This window comes from Carassius carassius, chromosome 20 (genome assembly GCF_963082965.1).
Source record: "Carassius carassius chromosome 20, fCarCar2.1, whole genome shotgun sequence".
Taxonomy (NCBI): domain Eukaryota; kingdom Metazoa; phylum Chordata; class Actinopteri; order Cypriniformes; family Cyprinidae; genus Carassius; species Carassius carassius.
The window spans coordinates 11,440,178-11,452,638 of NC_081774.1; the positions used below are offsets into that span (position 1 = coordinate 11,440,178).

At 37.0% G+C, this 12,461-nt stretch overlaps 1 protein-coding gene across 1 annotated transcript in view; it reads right to left on the reverse strand.

Annotated features, from left to right (window-relative positions):
- LOC132096340 (laminin subunit gamma-1) overlaps window positions 1–11,823 on the reverse strand; it is a 57,739-nt gene extending 45,916 nt beyond the window's left edge. The window contains exon 1 of the mRNA XM_059501628.1: window positions 11,067–11,823. Coding sequence (XP_059357611.1) covers window positions 11,067–11,436 — 370 coding nt within the window. The 5' untranslated portion in view covers window positions 11,437–11,823. The remainder of the gene's footprint in view (window positions 1–11,066) is intronic.
- Window positions 11,824–12,461: the final 638 nt, after the last annotated feature.

Here is a 12,461-nt window from a genome sequence, read left to right on the forward strand (position 1 = left end):
AGGACCTCCTGAATGGACTACAAACACAGGCCGTGGTTAAGCTTTTAGAGTGTAAATTTGGTGTTTAACATCTCATCCAGATGAAGACTTCTCTAAGACGGGGCAATGAAGTTTAGAGTAAATTCAAAATAAGAATATTCAGTTTGAAGAAGAAAACAAGGAAAAGAAGAAAGAGGGGATGGAAGGTAGTGAGAGAGAAAAAACAAGCAGACTGAAAGGTGGGGGGGGGGGGGGGGTGAATGAACAGACAAGTAGGAATAACTAAACAAAAAGACTAATCCAGTTACTGGATAACCCTTCCCCCATGTAAAGAAAAGAAGACAAAGGAGTTTTGTGAAGTAGAACTTGAAGAGGGTGGGCTAGAGATAGAGGGGGAGCACTGGCCCATGCCTCAGATCTAAAGATAGGATCCTGACATCCACTCACACGCACACACGGCCGAGGCTTCTCCGGTGGGACGGTGCTTCATTCAAGAGGCTTTAGAAGAGAGCAGCCATTCAAGACATTCCTTAAGCGGCTATACCTTTTTACTTTAATAAGCTCCTTGGTGGCGTTCCTTCATCCTTACTGCTCTCAAATTTGCTGTGGACAAGTCTGTGTGTTTTTATGATTGTGGAAGAAATACATACAAAGAGAGAGTTCAGTGGTTGTTTTAAGATAAAAATAATCTTTGATATCCATGCAGTTACAGACAAAAGGAGGAAAATGAAGTAAATCGGCTTTCAAGACTCTGCGATTATGCACAATAAACATTTTTCAGACAGGCAACGAGGAACTGGACTGAATGTGTGTATGGGCATAATACACATAAATCAGATCTAAATCTTATTAAGCATAAGAAGATATTTACCTAATGTGTATGTAATGTAATACACATGCATGCATATATATTTACGAAAAAATATATTATGCAGGGTTGCAACAAAATCGATTATTATCGATAATGAAAGTCATAGACAACGATTCTCATTATCGATTAGTTGGGTCTACCCACAGTGGATGCACCACTGCAGCCGGTCGCATCAAATCTTTACTGACAGAGCGGCGGGCGTGGGTCAAACAGATGGAACACAGAGAGGTGAGGGAGACCATATTCAGTGCAAAAACATTCACTGTGCTAAAATATCTGTTGTTTAACATTTATTTTTAGGTTTAAAAGTCAACATGCAGTGCAAGTAATAGATGGGAGTAGGAACTATGAAGGGACAAAAAGTACATCATGCCAGCAAGCATGTGAGCCGTTATCAAAGGCAAAGGAGGCCATTTTTGTTATTATGTGACTAAATACTATTTAGTTGTTTTAGTTTGTCCAAAAATTACATTAACATTTTTAGATCTTTTTTTTTTGACAGATTCCTAAAATATTTGTGTTTTGTCTCATGACAGGTGGTCTATTAAATTGTTAAGCATTGTATGTTTTCATAGCATTCAGTTGGCACATTTGTTTTAAGGACTTTGGCAGAATGTGGAATAGTGTGTTTTTGTCAGTAAAACCAACAAAGAAAATAGATTTTTTAATCCAAAAAATACCTTGCCAACTTATCAATTATCAAAATAAACGTTAGTTGCAGCCCTAATATGTAAACAAAATCTTATTTTTTGGATACGATTTATCACAATTAATCGTCTGACAGCACTAATATAATTAAAATATAAATAATTATAAAATACAATACAGTACCCATATATTAGAATAATAATAAAAAATGATCTACCAAGAAATAATGAATTTATCAACCCTGAAATTAACTTCATAGAATAAAACCAAGTCCATATCACACAGAAACAGTTGTGAGTGGTCAGTTTTTTTTTGGAATCACGAATGAAAATGAAGTATAGTAGAACAATACAGAAGATGTAATCATATTAAGTGAACTAACAGAGTAATGTGTGATGTATCTTTCAAAGATAATGTATACACCATTATTCATTTCCATTTCTCGGGTTTGTAGTGCTAATTACCACATCAGCCCTGCAAACCAATTATCCAACACAAAAGCAGGAGGAATGTCACAACAGAGTGCAGAATTTGCTTTGCTATTCCTCAGGAGGAGTTCGTGTTTAGACAGGGGAGACTAAAGGAAGTGACTGCTGAGACTCCGATTACAATCGTGGCTCAACATTTCTCTGGGTGCCGGAAACCATACTGACCTTTGGTCAACAGAGTGTGTGTGTGTGTGAGAAAGATATCTTTACAAGACCTCCTAAAAGAAATCCTTTAAATATTACTGATTTGTGGGTTGGAATCAAGGCCTTACCTTAAACAGGAGAGACGCCAGACCTCCACCTGTCTGGCTCCATAATGTGACTTGTTTTCTGTCGTAACCTATTTCTGGATACACACAACTTACTTTATACAGATAAGTGTTGCTGAACAAAAAGATGTTTTGATGAATGAGTTTTATGCAAGGTTGGGATGACAAATAATCTAAAAGGATTCAAGGAATGTGTGAAGGAACTGTCTAATATATGAAATCTGACTCATGCAATGAACTTTGGGGTCATGAAATAGTCTTGAAATTCAGCCTACACCAAAGGAGAAAAAAGTGTTAAGCCACATAAACTGGTGAGAAAATACACGTAGGCTATTTCATAGCTTTATCTCAGTATGAACAATAAATAAAACATTTTTCTGACAGTATATAACTGATCAAAAAAGCCAAATAGTTAAAGAGTAAAACAAACTCGGTCACGTTTTGACATATTATTTTTCTCTCATTGAATAAACTGTCAGAAGATCATTTGTTTAATTTTCTGTCAAATTTTTTTTAGTTTACAGGCAAAACCTAACACAGGAAACCATAGGATTCAAGGTAAAATGCACTACTAAAACAACTATTTGCCCAGCCACAAGAGGAAAAAAAAAAGCATTAGGGTGTTGTTTTAGAACATGATATTTACCCCCAAAACAAGATGCTAATGGAAGCCAGATTTAACAATGGAGAGTTCATCATTTTAAAACTGTGAATCTCCTACCATATTAATATTGTATTGAGCCTTCAGTTAATTTTAATTTTAACATCAGCTCTGTGTGAATGCATTTACTGAAGTACTGAAGAATGGCTTGGGAATTAACATTGCATTGATTTGGCACTTCTGAAAGTATGAAAAATGTAGACTACTGTATCAACATGCCCAAGTCAAAACCACATATCAAGTTTTAGCTGATTTAAATTATAGAAAGATAAAAACACAGCAAAAAAAATCATATCTAGATGTGTATTAACAGCAATAATCTTATACCGATTACAAAAAAAAAAAAAATTAAGCCAACAACATGCAAGCCAACATCCTAATTGGTTTATAAGGTTGTGCTTAAATTTGCACACCTGATTTTTTGCCATTTACCTGAATTTGACTTCACCTGTGGTATTCATGCTTACATTCTGATGTAAAAACTGGAGTAATCAGGTATATTAAATCTCACATTGTTATGCATGTCAAAAACACTCCCAAAAAATAAAACAAATTAGCTTTTCCTGAATATTTTTATGATATAACAGTGTAGCAAGCAATGGAAAAGATTTGTCTCTAAACACAGGAAGCGAGGCTATTCACTCTCCGATTGTAAACCTCATATTTTATTCTACTTTCAAATCATGCTTCACTGTAAAAGCATGTGCTATCACTGATGCCCGAGGGAGGGTATTTTCATAAAGTATGAACCAGCTGTGTAGTGTACACTGCCAGCTCTTTTAACCATGCGCTCCGAGGGAGTATGATGCGCTGGAAGAAATAATGAGGAATAATAAATACACTGAGTTTTTCCCATTGTGTTGGGACAACACACCTGTTCCCATCTGGCTTGTGAAGCTCTGTTTGTGTGAAAACAGCTGTATTTGGCAACTGACAATCTGCAAGGAAGCCGAGAGATCGGATTCACACTTTAGTACTTGAACGCAACGCTTTGAAGCTTCAGAAGAACTCTTTGTTGGAAAATAACAGAGCGAGGGGCCTGACATTGGATATGTTTTGAAAAGCATGTTTTAAGTTGAGGTGTCAGTAAACTAAAAAGCTGCTTTATGACCTTTTGTGGCAAGTTTAAAGTTAAATAGTGTCGAAACTTAAATGAATGACTAAAAAGAGAGTTGTAAATAATTTTAAGATACAGTGATGTCCAAAATGCCACTCAATGGCAGAATTGTGTATGGAAAATGGATAAAAAAAAAATAGGCTGCTAGTATGAGCACATTTGCTAGGCCTGTCAGGCTAAATGCTAGATGGAACTGGTTGACCTATATAACACATATCAGATCACTGATATGATTTTGTTTTTGGAACTCTGCAACAGGTTGCAATGCTGGCATCAGCCTAAAGGCCATTAGCTGCAGAGCTTGTGCTTATGGGAGTCTTTTCCTGCTTCTGATACCATTCTGTGAATGACAGATTTGGAAAATAACCACCACACAGTCTTATTCTTATTCAGAGTTTGAACAGTCACATTCACAACATGAGTCAAATGAAGGAGCAAAACAATGAGGAATAACACTGTATGATTGGTTTTGAAAATAAAGCGCTGGTAGAAAGGAAACAATATGTTCTGTAATTATATGCAATCATAAAATTGGAGGTTAATGCATGTTGTCACCAGTGAAGCCTTTAATAGGTGTCCAATTCGTACCTTGCCTGCCTACATGCCCAATCAAATACATTTGAGAAGAGTAAAATCCAAAGATGAATGCTGCATACAGGTGGAGCGGAGAGCATTGAGTGCACTAAGACTTAAAGGCAGGGTAGGTAAAAAAAAAATGTATAAAAAAAACTTTTTTTCCAAATTTGTTTAAACTTTATTTATATATCAATACATAATTAAAATGTAAGTACTCTGAAAAAGAAAGTATAAAAATCGAGTGTCTGTAGACCTCTCACGACTGTTTTAAAGACAGCTCATTATTTCCATTCACTCCACCCCCTCCCTTCTGGGCTCCTATAGATTATTTATCGTCTCTACTACGGCTCGCTAAGTAATGTTATGTTAGCTATATTACGCAGCTACGTGTGCTAATGACACATGCTTCATGAAAAAATAAACAAAAAATATGTATGATCAAAATACAAAAAGAAAGATTTACCTGTCCAGCAGAAATAAAGCCATCAAGGAGTCACTTTTCAGCCCCTTGAGTTCCCTCAGTTCTCGCCATCGCTGGAAAGCCACGCCGATATTAACTCGCGTTTTATTTCTTTGTTTATCCAAAGACTTTTTGTTCATTGCCTCTTCTTGTACTGTTACTGTCTTCCTTTTTTTGCCTGGTTTGCCTTCACTAACTGCATAGGCCGGTACTGTGAATTTTGCTTGCTGTTTCTCTGCCATTGTTTTGGTATTCCTAGGATCCGTGCCTCTTGAATTCCTCAAATCAAACGTGCGCGCGCAAGTGGGCAGGTCATGTGTGGCAAAAGGGTGGTTGCCATGGTTGCGAGAGAGTGACAGTCGCCTAAGCCAATCCTATGTTTCGTCCCGAAATGGAAATAATGAGCTGTGTTTAATACAGATTAAACGGTCTAGAGTCACTCGATTTTTATACTCTTTTTATCAGAGTACTTACATTTTAATTATGCATTGATATATATAGAAAGTTTAAACAAATTTGGAAGAAAGTTGTTTATACATTTACTACCTACCCTGCCTTTAAGGTATTGAAAGACCAAGGAAAAATAATGTACAGTGTATGTGTAAAAATGTGAGAACAAAGTGTAGAGAGGCCAACTGTGGAAAACTTTCAGTTCCTTCTTACACAGCAAAGCAACAATACTAGTAATTACTAAGTCGTTCAGCTCTGTATGGGAAAAAAGTAGCATACTCTAAAATTTTTCATTGGCATGCAAAATATATTGGTACCATATTTATAGGGTGATTACTGATTTTCAAATTAATCACATCGATAAATTATAATTCAGCACCAGCGAAGATTTATGAAAATAAGTGCAGTGACTTAAAATCATTGTGGGGACTCCAAATATCTCTAATTTAGCGAATTTACAGAATTCAGAAAAATCTTCCCAAATACTTTGAAGGATCTTCCTTAAATATTTGGGAAATTTTCTATAAAATGATATATATATATATAAAACAATTACAAGCAGAAATAGTAACCCTTAAATTTTTCTCAAGCACCCAACTCAGAAAGAAAGGCTTATTTATGTCAAACTAGCGTTAAATCTCTAGAGCTTAACTTTTAATGGGGTCCAGTCATTTGTTGCGAGCACTAATCAGTAATGGCAAGAACAACAAACAGTTGCCCCTGAGGGCTCATTCCACTATTTCACAGTCAAACGGGCCCACAGGACAACATAACCACAGCTCCCCATCTGACGGCTCCTATAGCTGGCTCCACAGACCCAGTGTGGGCTCTTTCTTTACACGTTTGCACAATCTGGAAAGTACTAGTGGCTCACAATGGATTTATCACCAGGAAATGAGGGAGATTCTTCACTTTGTCCACCCTGGGTGGCCCGAGGCTCAAATCTTGCCCCTGGCTGTACAGTTAGAGCCACCAAATAGTCCAAGTCATTGCTTTCGAAGAGTGGTGGCATTGCAAAAGAGTGGAAACAACACATTAGCTTGGATTACATTTACTATAGTGATGCAATTCCAAACAAATTCAATATTAACCGCCAGTTTTTGTCTCAAAGGAGGAAAGCAGCAATGGGCCCGATAACAACTTGAGTAAAACAATAGTGCAGTTACGTGAATGGCTTGACTACAAAGCTTTCAAAAACACAAGTTCCCATACTGAGATCATACCTTCCATAGAATAACAATAGGTTTGAACCAGATAGCAAGCTCTTCTTTCCAACCCCCTACACTTAGATTGGTATAATTTGGACCATCTGGTCCCCCTTTCAGAAATGACAAGTTCTTTGATGGAGTTCGGGGAAAAAAGCGCCTCTGAGGGATAGGATACGAGGATCCCGGAGCCCAGGAAACATTCGGCTGTTCAGTTTCCCACACTGTGACCACTCATCGTCTCCTCTCTTATGAGAAATCAAGAGAGAGAGGGTGAGACAGGAAAGAGACAAAGAGAGGAGGAAAACAAGAACTCAAAGCAACTTGGCTCTTGTCAAGTAAACCAAGGTCAAACTTCTTAACATACTGTAAATGCCCATTAGCTCCAAGTAAAACAAGCTTCTTCCTGACACATAAATAACCGTCTGTACAAATCTTAAATGAAGAAAGTAAAAAAAAGGCCACATTGTATTCTGGATAGTGTGTGCCAGAATATTCCCAGATTTAAACAATTAGAAGGCAGATGTTTGAACAGCCATCTTCCATGAAAACAGAAGTGAAAACAAGGGGAGCTCCAGATAAACGCACAAGGACAGCATATGATTTCAATGGCGTTACAAACTCAAAACATGAGAAAAATTAGCTCTTTCATTTTAATGGTTTAGCATTCAAGTATGAAAGTGAAGATGTGACAGGCATCAAAAATAATATGATGCAGAGTAAAATGCAAGGCACGGATTGAAAGTTTGCAGTAAACACTGCAGATTTCTTCTTTCTATCAGTGAGGGAGGAAATGGGGCACGATAAGGGCCATTCACAAGCTCAAGTTAAAGAACCACTCACCGCTGCAGTTTATCAGACGAAAGGAAATTCTCACCCTCCACAAATGCTCCCTAGAGCGCTCTGGAGAAGAACTCTCTCAAATGCACTTTGCCAATTCAAGAAGTTGGAAGTAACACACTTACAGACTTAAGGGATTTTTTTTACCATGTTGTTCTATTAATGCTGCAAAAAAATATACACCAAGCTATAATTCCACATAAATTTTACATAAAAACCAATGCACTGACGATAGTCGCATTTATAGAAAGACATCTATTAATCTACTTAAATATCTACAAAGCATATATTGTGCATTTTTAATGAGTCAATCAAAAAGATTCACAAAAAAAATCTTTAACTTACTTTTGAGTTAGTGGTTTGAATCAGACTCGCTCTGTAAGTGAATCATTCAGATCCAATACTGAGGTCACAAATCGACTACCTCACTAAACAGAGTCATTTTCGAAACAAACTTACAGTCAATTATATTTGAGTTAATTGTAGAATCTGGCATGTCACCAGAGAGAAATCTAAGTCTAAAAATGATGATGTTGCATATACAAGGATGAGTTGTTCGCAATAAGATTAATAACATGCATTTAGGAAAAAGAAAGAGAGAATGAACAATTTATTTTCATAATATGCAGACTCGAATTAATAATAAAAAAAATAAAAGAAATAAATACTTTTATAACAAAGACATTTTTAGACAAAGTAAAACATTATATACTTTACAAGGGTGTACAAGTAAGTATTTTATGGCTGACTAAAAAGTCCTTGTTTTAGGACCCAAGTATAACATCAACGCCTAAGACAATTCTGGAAAAACAACCTCCTGTCTACAGAAATATAAATTGGCACTTCTAGCTGGGTATGACACAGTACAGCTAAATTTATGTCTGCAATCCCTCTGGGCTGTGTCTGACAAGTAGGCATCAACAATTTTCCATTAACCTGACCATTCTTTAAACCACTACATTATATATATTTGTCTGTACAGGTTCAGATGCATATGTCTTCAAGTCTTCATTAGCTGGTGTCTGGATAATGATTCACATTTCTCAGTCTCACAGCATTATTGAAGCTTGACAGGCCAGCCAGAACTGGTTAATAAAGAACGAGTGTGGGACATACAGAAATGCTCAATAGTAAATCTGATCTACCCTCCTCATCTGTCCTTGCCCCCCAGGTCAGGCCAAATCTCCATGCTCTCTAAGGACTCAGCAGTGTCAAGTTAAGACATGCCTGCTTCCGCCTGGACCATCCCAACCAAGGCAGAATAAACATGAAAGCCATCAAAGGCAGAGCACATAAAATAAAAGCTTATGGCTGGAATCCAGACTACTTGTGGGTTCCCACCTATGGAGACGCTTTTGGGGGAAAAATCATGGAAGAACAAAACAAGTAAATCAACAATCGTGAATCTCCTCAGATGTTTTGGCTTCAGTTCTCAGTAAGATGTCTAAAATGAGATACGTGTCCACTTCAACCCATCAAAACTATGTATTTTTGAGCGACTTTTAAAGTACTGCATAAAAACACTGTTTGGGGAAAAATGGTCAAAATGCATATTAAAAATGTTCTATACCTTTAAAAATAAAGGCGCTTAAAAGGGTAGATTCTAGGATTTGAGAATCTGAAGAACCTTCTTTCACCACAAAGAACCTTTTGTGAAACAGAAGTTCTTCAGATGTTAAAGGTTCTATATGGAACCCATTTAGACAAAAAAAAAAGTTTCTTCTATGGCATCGTGAAGCATCCTTATTTTTAAGGGTGTAAATATATAATTTACATGTATTTTTAACTATTTTGTTTGTTAGAAGACTGACAAAAGCACATTTATCAAATAAATAAAAATGTGGCTCAACAAATTAGTCTCATTACTTGAATGGGCATAATCAAGATGATAAGCATCAAATATTATATGGCTGTCTGTTTCATGCTGTTTTACTGACACGATTCAATTGCAAAATGCCTAAATCAACAAGAAGAAATAAAGTGAAAGAAGAGAAGGTGTCTGATGGAAAAAGCCCATTGTAGACCATGTGCTAACAAATGGCTGCTAATTAGCCAAGTGCATGATAGAAAGATTAAAAGCCAAATCACTTCCTCTTCCATTATCTAAATGCAAATGTCTTATTGACACCCTGATTAAAGCTCATTAGACATGCTTATTACTTGCATTTGGGTATATAGCTGCATCTAGTTGGGAACGAGAGGCTACAGAGGTCATCGCTTGCTGGGACTCTATTAATTGGTTACAATACTGCTCTTTTCCCACAGGCAGAACAACCTCCTCCTGCAACCCAGTCGTTCTGCTTATGCTGGAAGAAATTCAATGATTTGCGTAATGTGCACAAATTCACCACCAAGTAGAAAGGTCACTCCTTGCCAGATTTAACAGAGGGTCTATATTATTTTCCCAAATCTGTGATTCTGAACCCAGAGTATGTATCTTGAATGATCTTCTTAGGTAAGGTTTCTCCTTGATGGAGCCCAGACATGAAGAACAGTAATGTTTGAGCTGTATTTAAAAAAATATTGATTATTTCTAAATGACATCTAGTATATGATAACAATATAATAGAACAAAAGGTTGAACCATGATTATTAGAAACGCGCAGATTTATTATTGCCTAAAGCTATGAAATATGAGCGATGATGACTGAGCTATGACTGATCACTATTAGTTCACATTCACATCTGAGCAGATTGAAAAAGTGGACAGATCATATGACCTTAGTACATATTTAGTAGATACTATTATTTTTTTATGAGACACTAGCATGTATTGTCTCACTACAACTGCCTATGCTAACAGTTTACAATAAGCCTCATTTGTGCATTAAATATAAATGCATTATAATGAGTATTGTATTTTTAGAGCATTTATTACATCTTGATTTAAAAGGTTATTGTTAAATTTTGCAATTAACGTATTAACTGCTGTAGAAGTACTGTTCATGTTACATAATAATATATTACTTAAAAATGTTACCTTGCTTTCTTTCAACTTGTCATTGATTAGTCAGCAGGGCTGCTTAAGTTTGTTATTACTACTTTCTAATAAGATTAATAACACAATCTTACAAATAGAATAGATACTAGCAACTATCCAAAAAGTAACTAAGAAATGCATAGAGAATAGTAACTAGTACTAATAATGGTAAAATTGGTATTAACAGCTATTGGTTACTAGTCAAAAGTGAATAGTTAATATCTGAATCACAGATCTCTATAGATTTCAATTAACAAAAAGTTTTACCAGTAACAAGGAAGTAGTTGTCACTATCAATAGTGACATGTAGCAGATTAATTAATAAGTTATAGTACTATGCAACGAATACATACTGCTGGCAACTCATTTTAATGACTAGCAGTGATGAATGAAACTGAGATCCTAACATTAACTTTAAAGAACACATGCTAAATCGGCTTGTCACAACTTTTATTCACAGCGCAGGAAACCAAACAAGATTTTTGTGACACTGTTACGAGAATAGAAGAGAAAGCTGCTTACCCAGGTGAAGGGTCAGGTTGATGGAGTTTGGGTACTGGATGCCCGCTAACATAGTCTGACTTTGCCACCAGGTGGTATCCGCTTGGTTGTTGTAATCGGTGAGATAAACAGCGCTGTGGTGGTGTCTGGGGTCTCCGGCGTCGCAAATGTGGCATGATTTAGTGACTCCCGTTACCCCGGTCTGTACGCAGTATTCTTCAGGAGGCGAGCCGCAAGTGTTGGTGGCCACTACGGTTACATTGAAAGCGGCGTTAACAAACTCTGGCATGCAGCGATGAGGCCGATTGGAGTCGTCTATACATTCATCCATCGCTCCGTGACTGCACGCTGCCCACAAAGTGCATAATAACAAACAGCTAAAAAGAGACATTGTGTCCTTTTGTTTATGCGAACTCAAGTAGCTACCGTCACTGTCTTGACCTCTCAAATCTTCGCAGTCTTTAAAAAGTTCGCGGTAACTCGCCAGCTACCGAGTTTGTGGTTTTATAAATAAACTCATGCGGAAAATGGTGGTAACGTTAATCGCTTCACCTCCAAAAAGCGATAGTTGTGGCTTAATCTCCTCGCTTGCAAACCTTAACTTTATTACTGCTTTCTAACCACCGCCATGGGGAAAAATAAAAACTTTTGGAGAAAATGAACTTTATCCGACTACACCCTGGCAGCTAGTGCGCAAGTCAAAGTACTTCCAAAAAAAAATCCCTACGTCTACTTCCGCCTGAAGGATGCTTTGATAGACCGCCGACCCACTAAACAAGGCAAGTCCAAATGGACAGGGAGGCATGAGTAGGCGTGGCGAAATGGGTATGGGTGAAATGGGCGTGGTTTTGCGCTTTCCCAATTGGTCAGTTTCCCAGTCCACTCCAGGAGTGGGTGGGGCCGGAATTTCATACCTCACAGATTCTCAACGGAGCGATGAACTGACCACTAACTATCCGTAAATAGATAAACAAATGTGTGTTAAACCATGGCTTGATTCGCCATCAGAAAAAAAATCTCTTTGAAATAGCTTTCCATATCCAGGCAGGTTAAGTACTTAGTTTTTATTTATAATTTTATCTTCAAAGAGACATACTTTCTTGATGAATTCCCTGTGCCATGAATAACTAGGGGATGATAGCTGTTGCTTGCTTTGAGCAGTGGGGTCAAAGAGCAAGGTAATTTAGAAACCTACTCTACCAGGCAAGGGTGTATCCCAAAACTTTAAATAGCTGAGAGCTACATTTTGTGGGCTGTTTATTAATATTTTACCAGCATTGTTTCTAAGATGTATAGAAACTCATCTAAAAGTTTGACCCACACTTTCCTCAAAATCAAGTGTGTTATATCTTACCTTAAAATCAACTTAGTTTTGTATGCAGCTAGAATATTCAAAGCCTTCATAGGACTAACTGA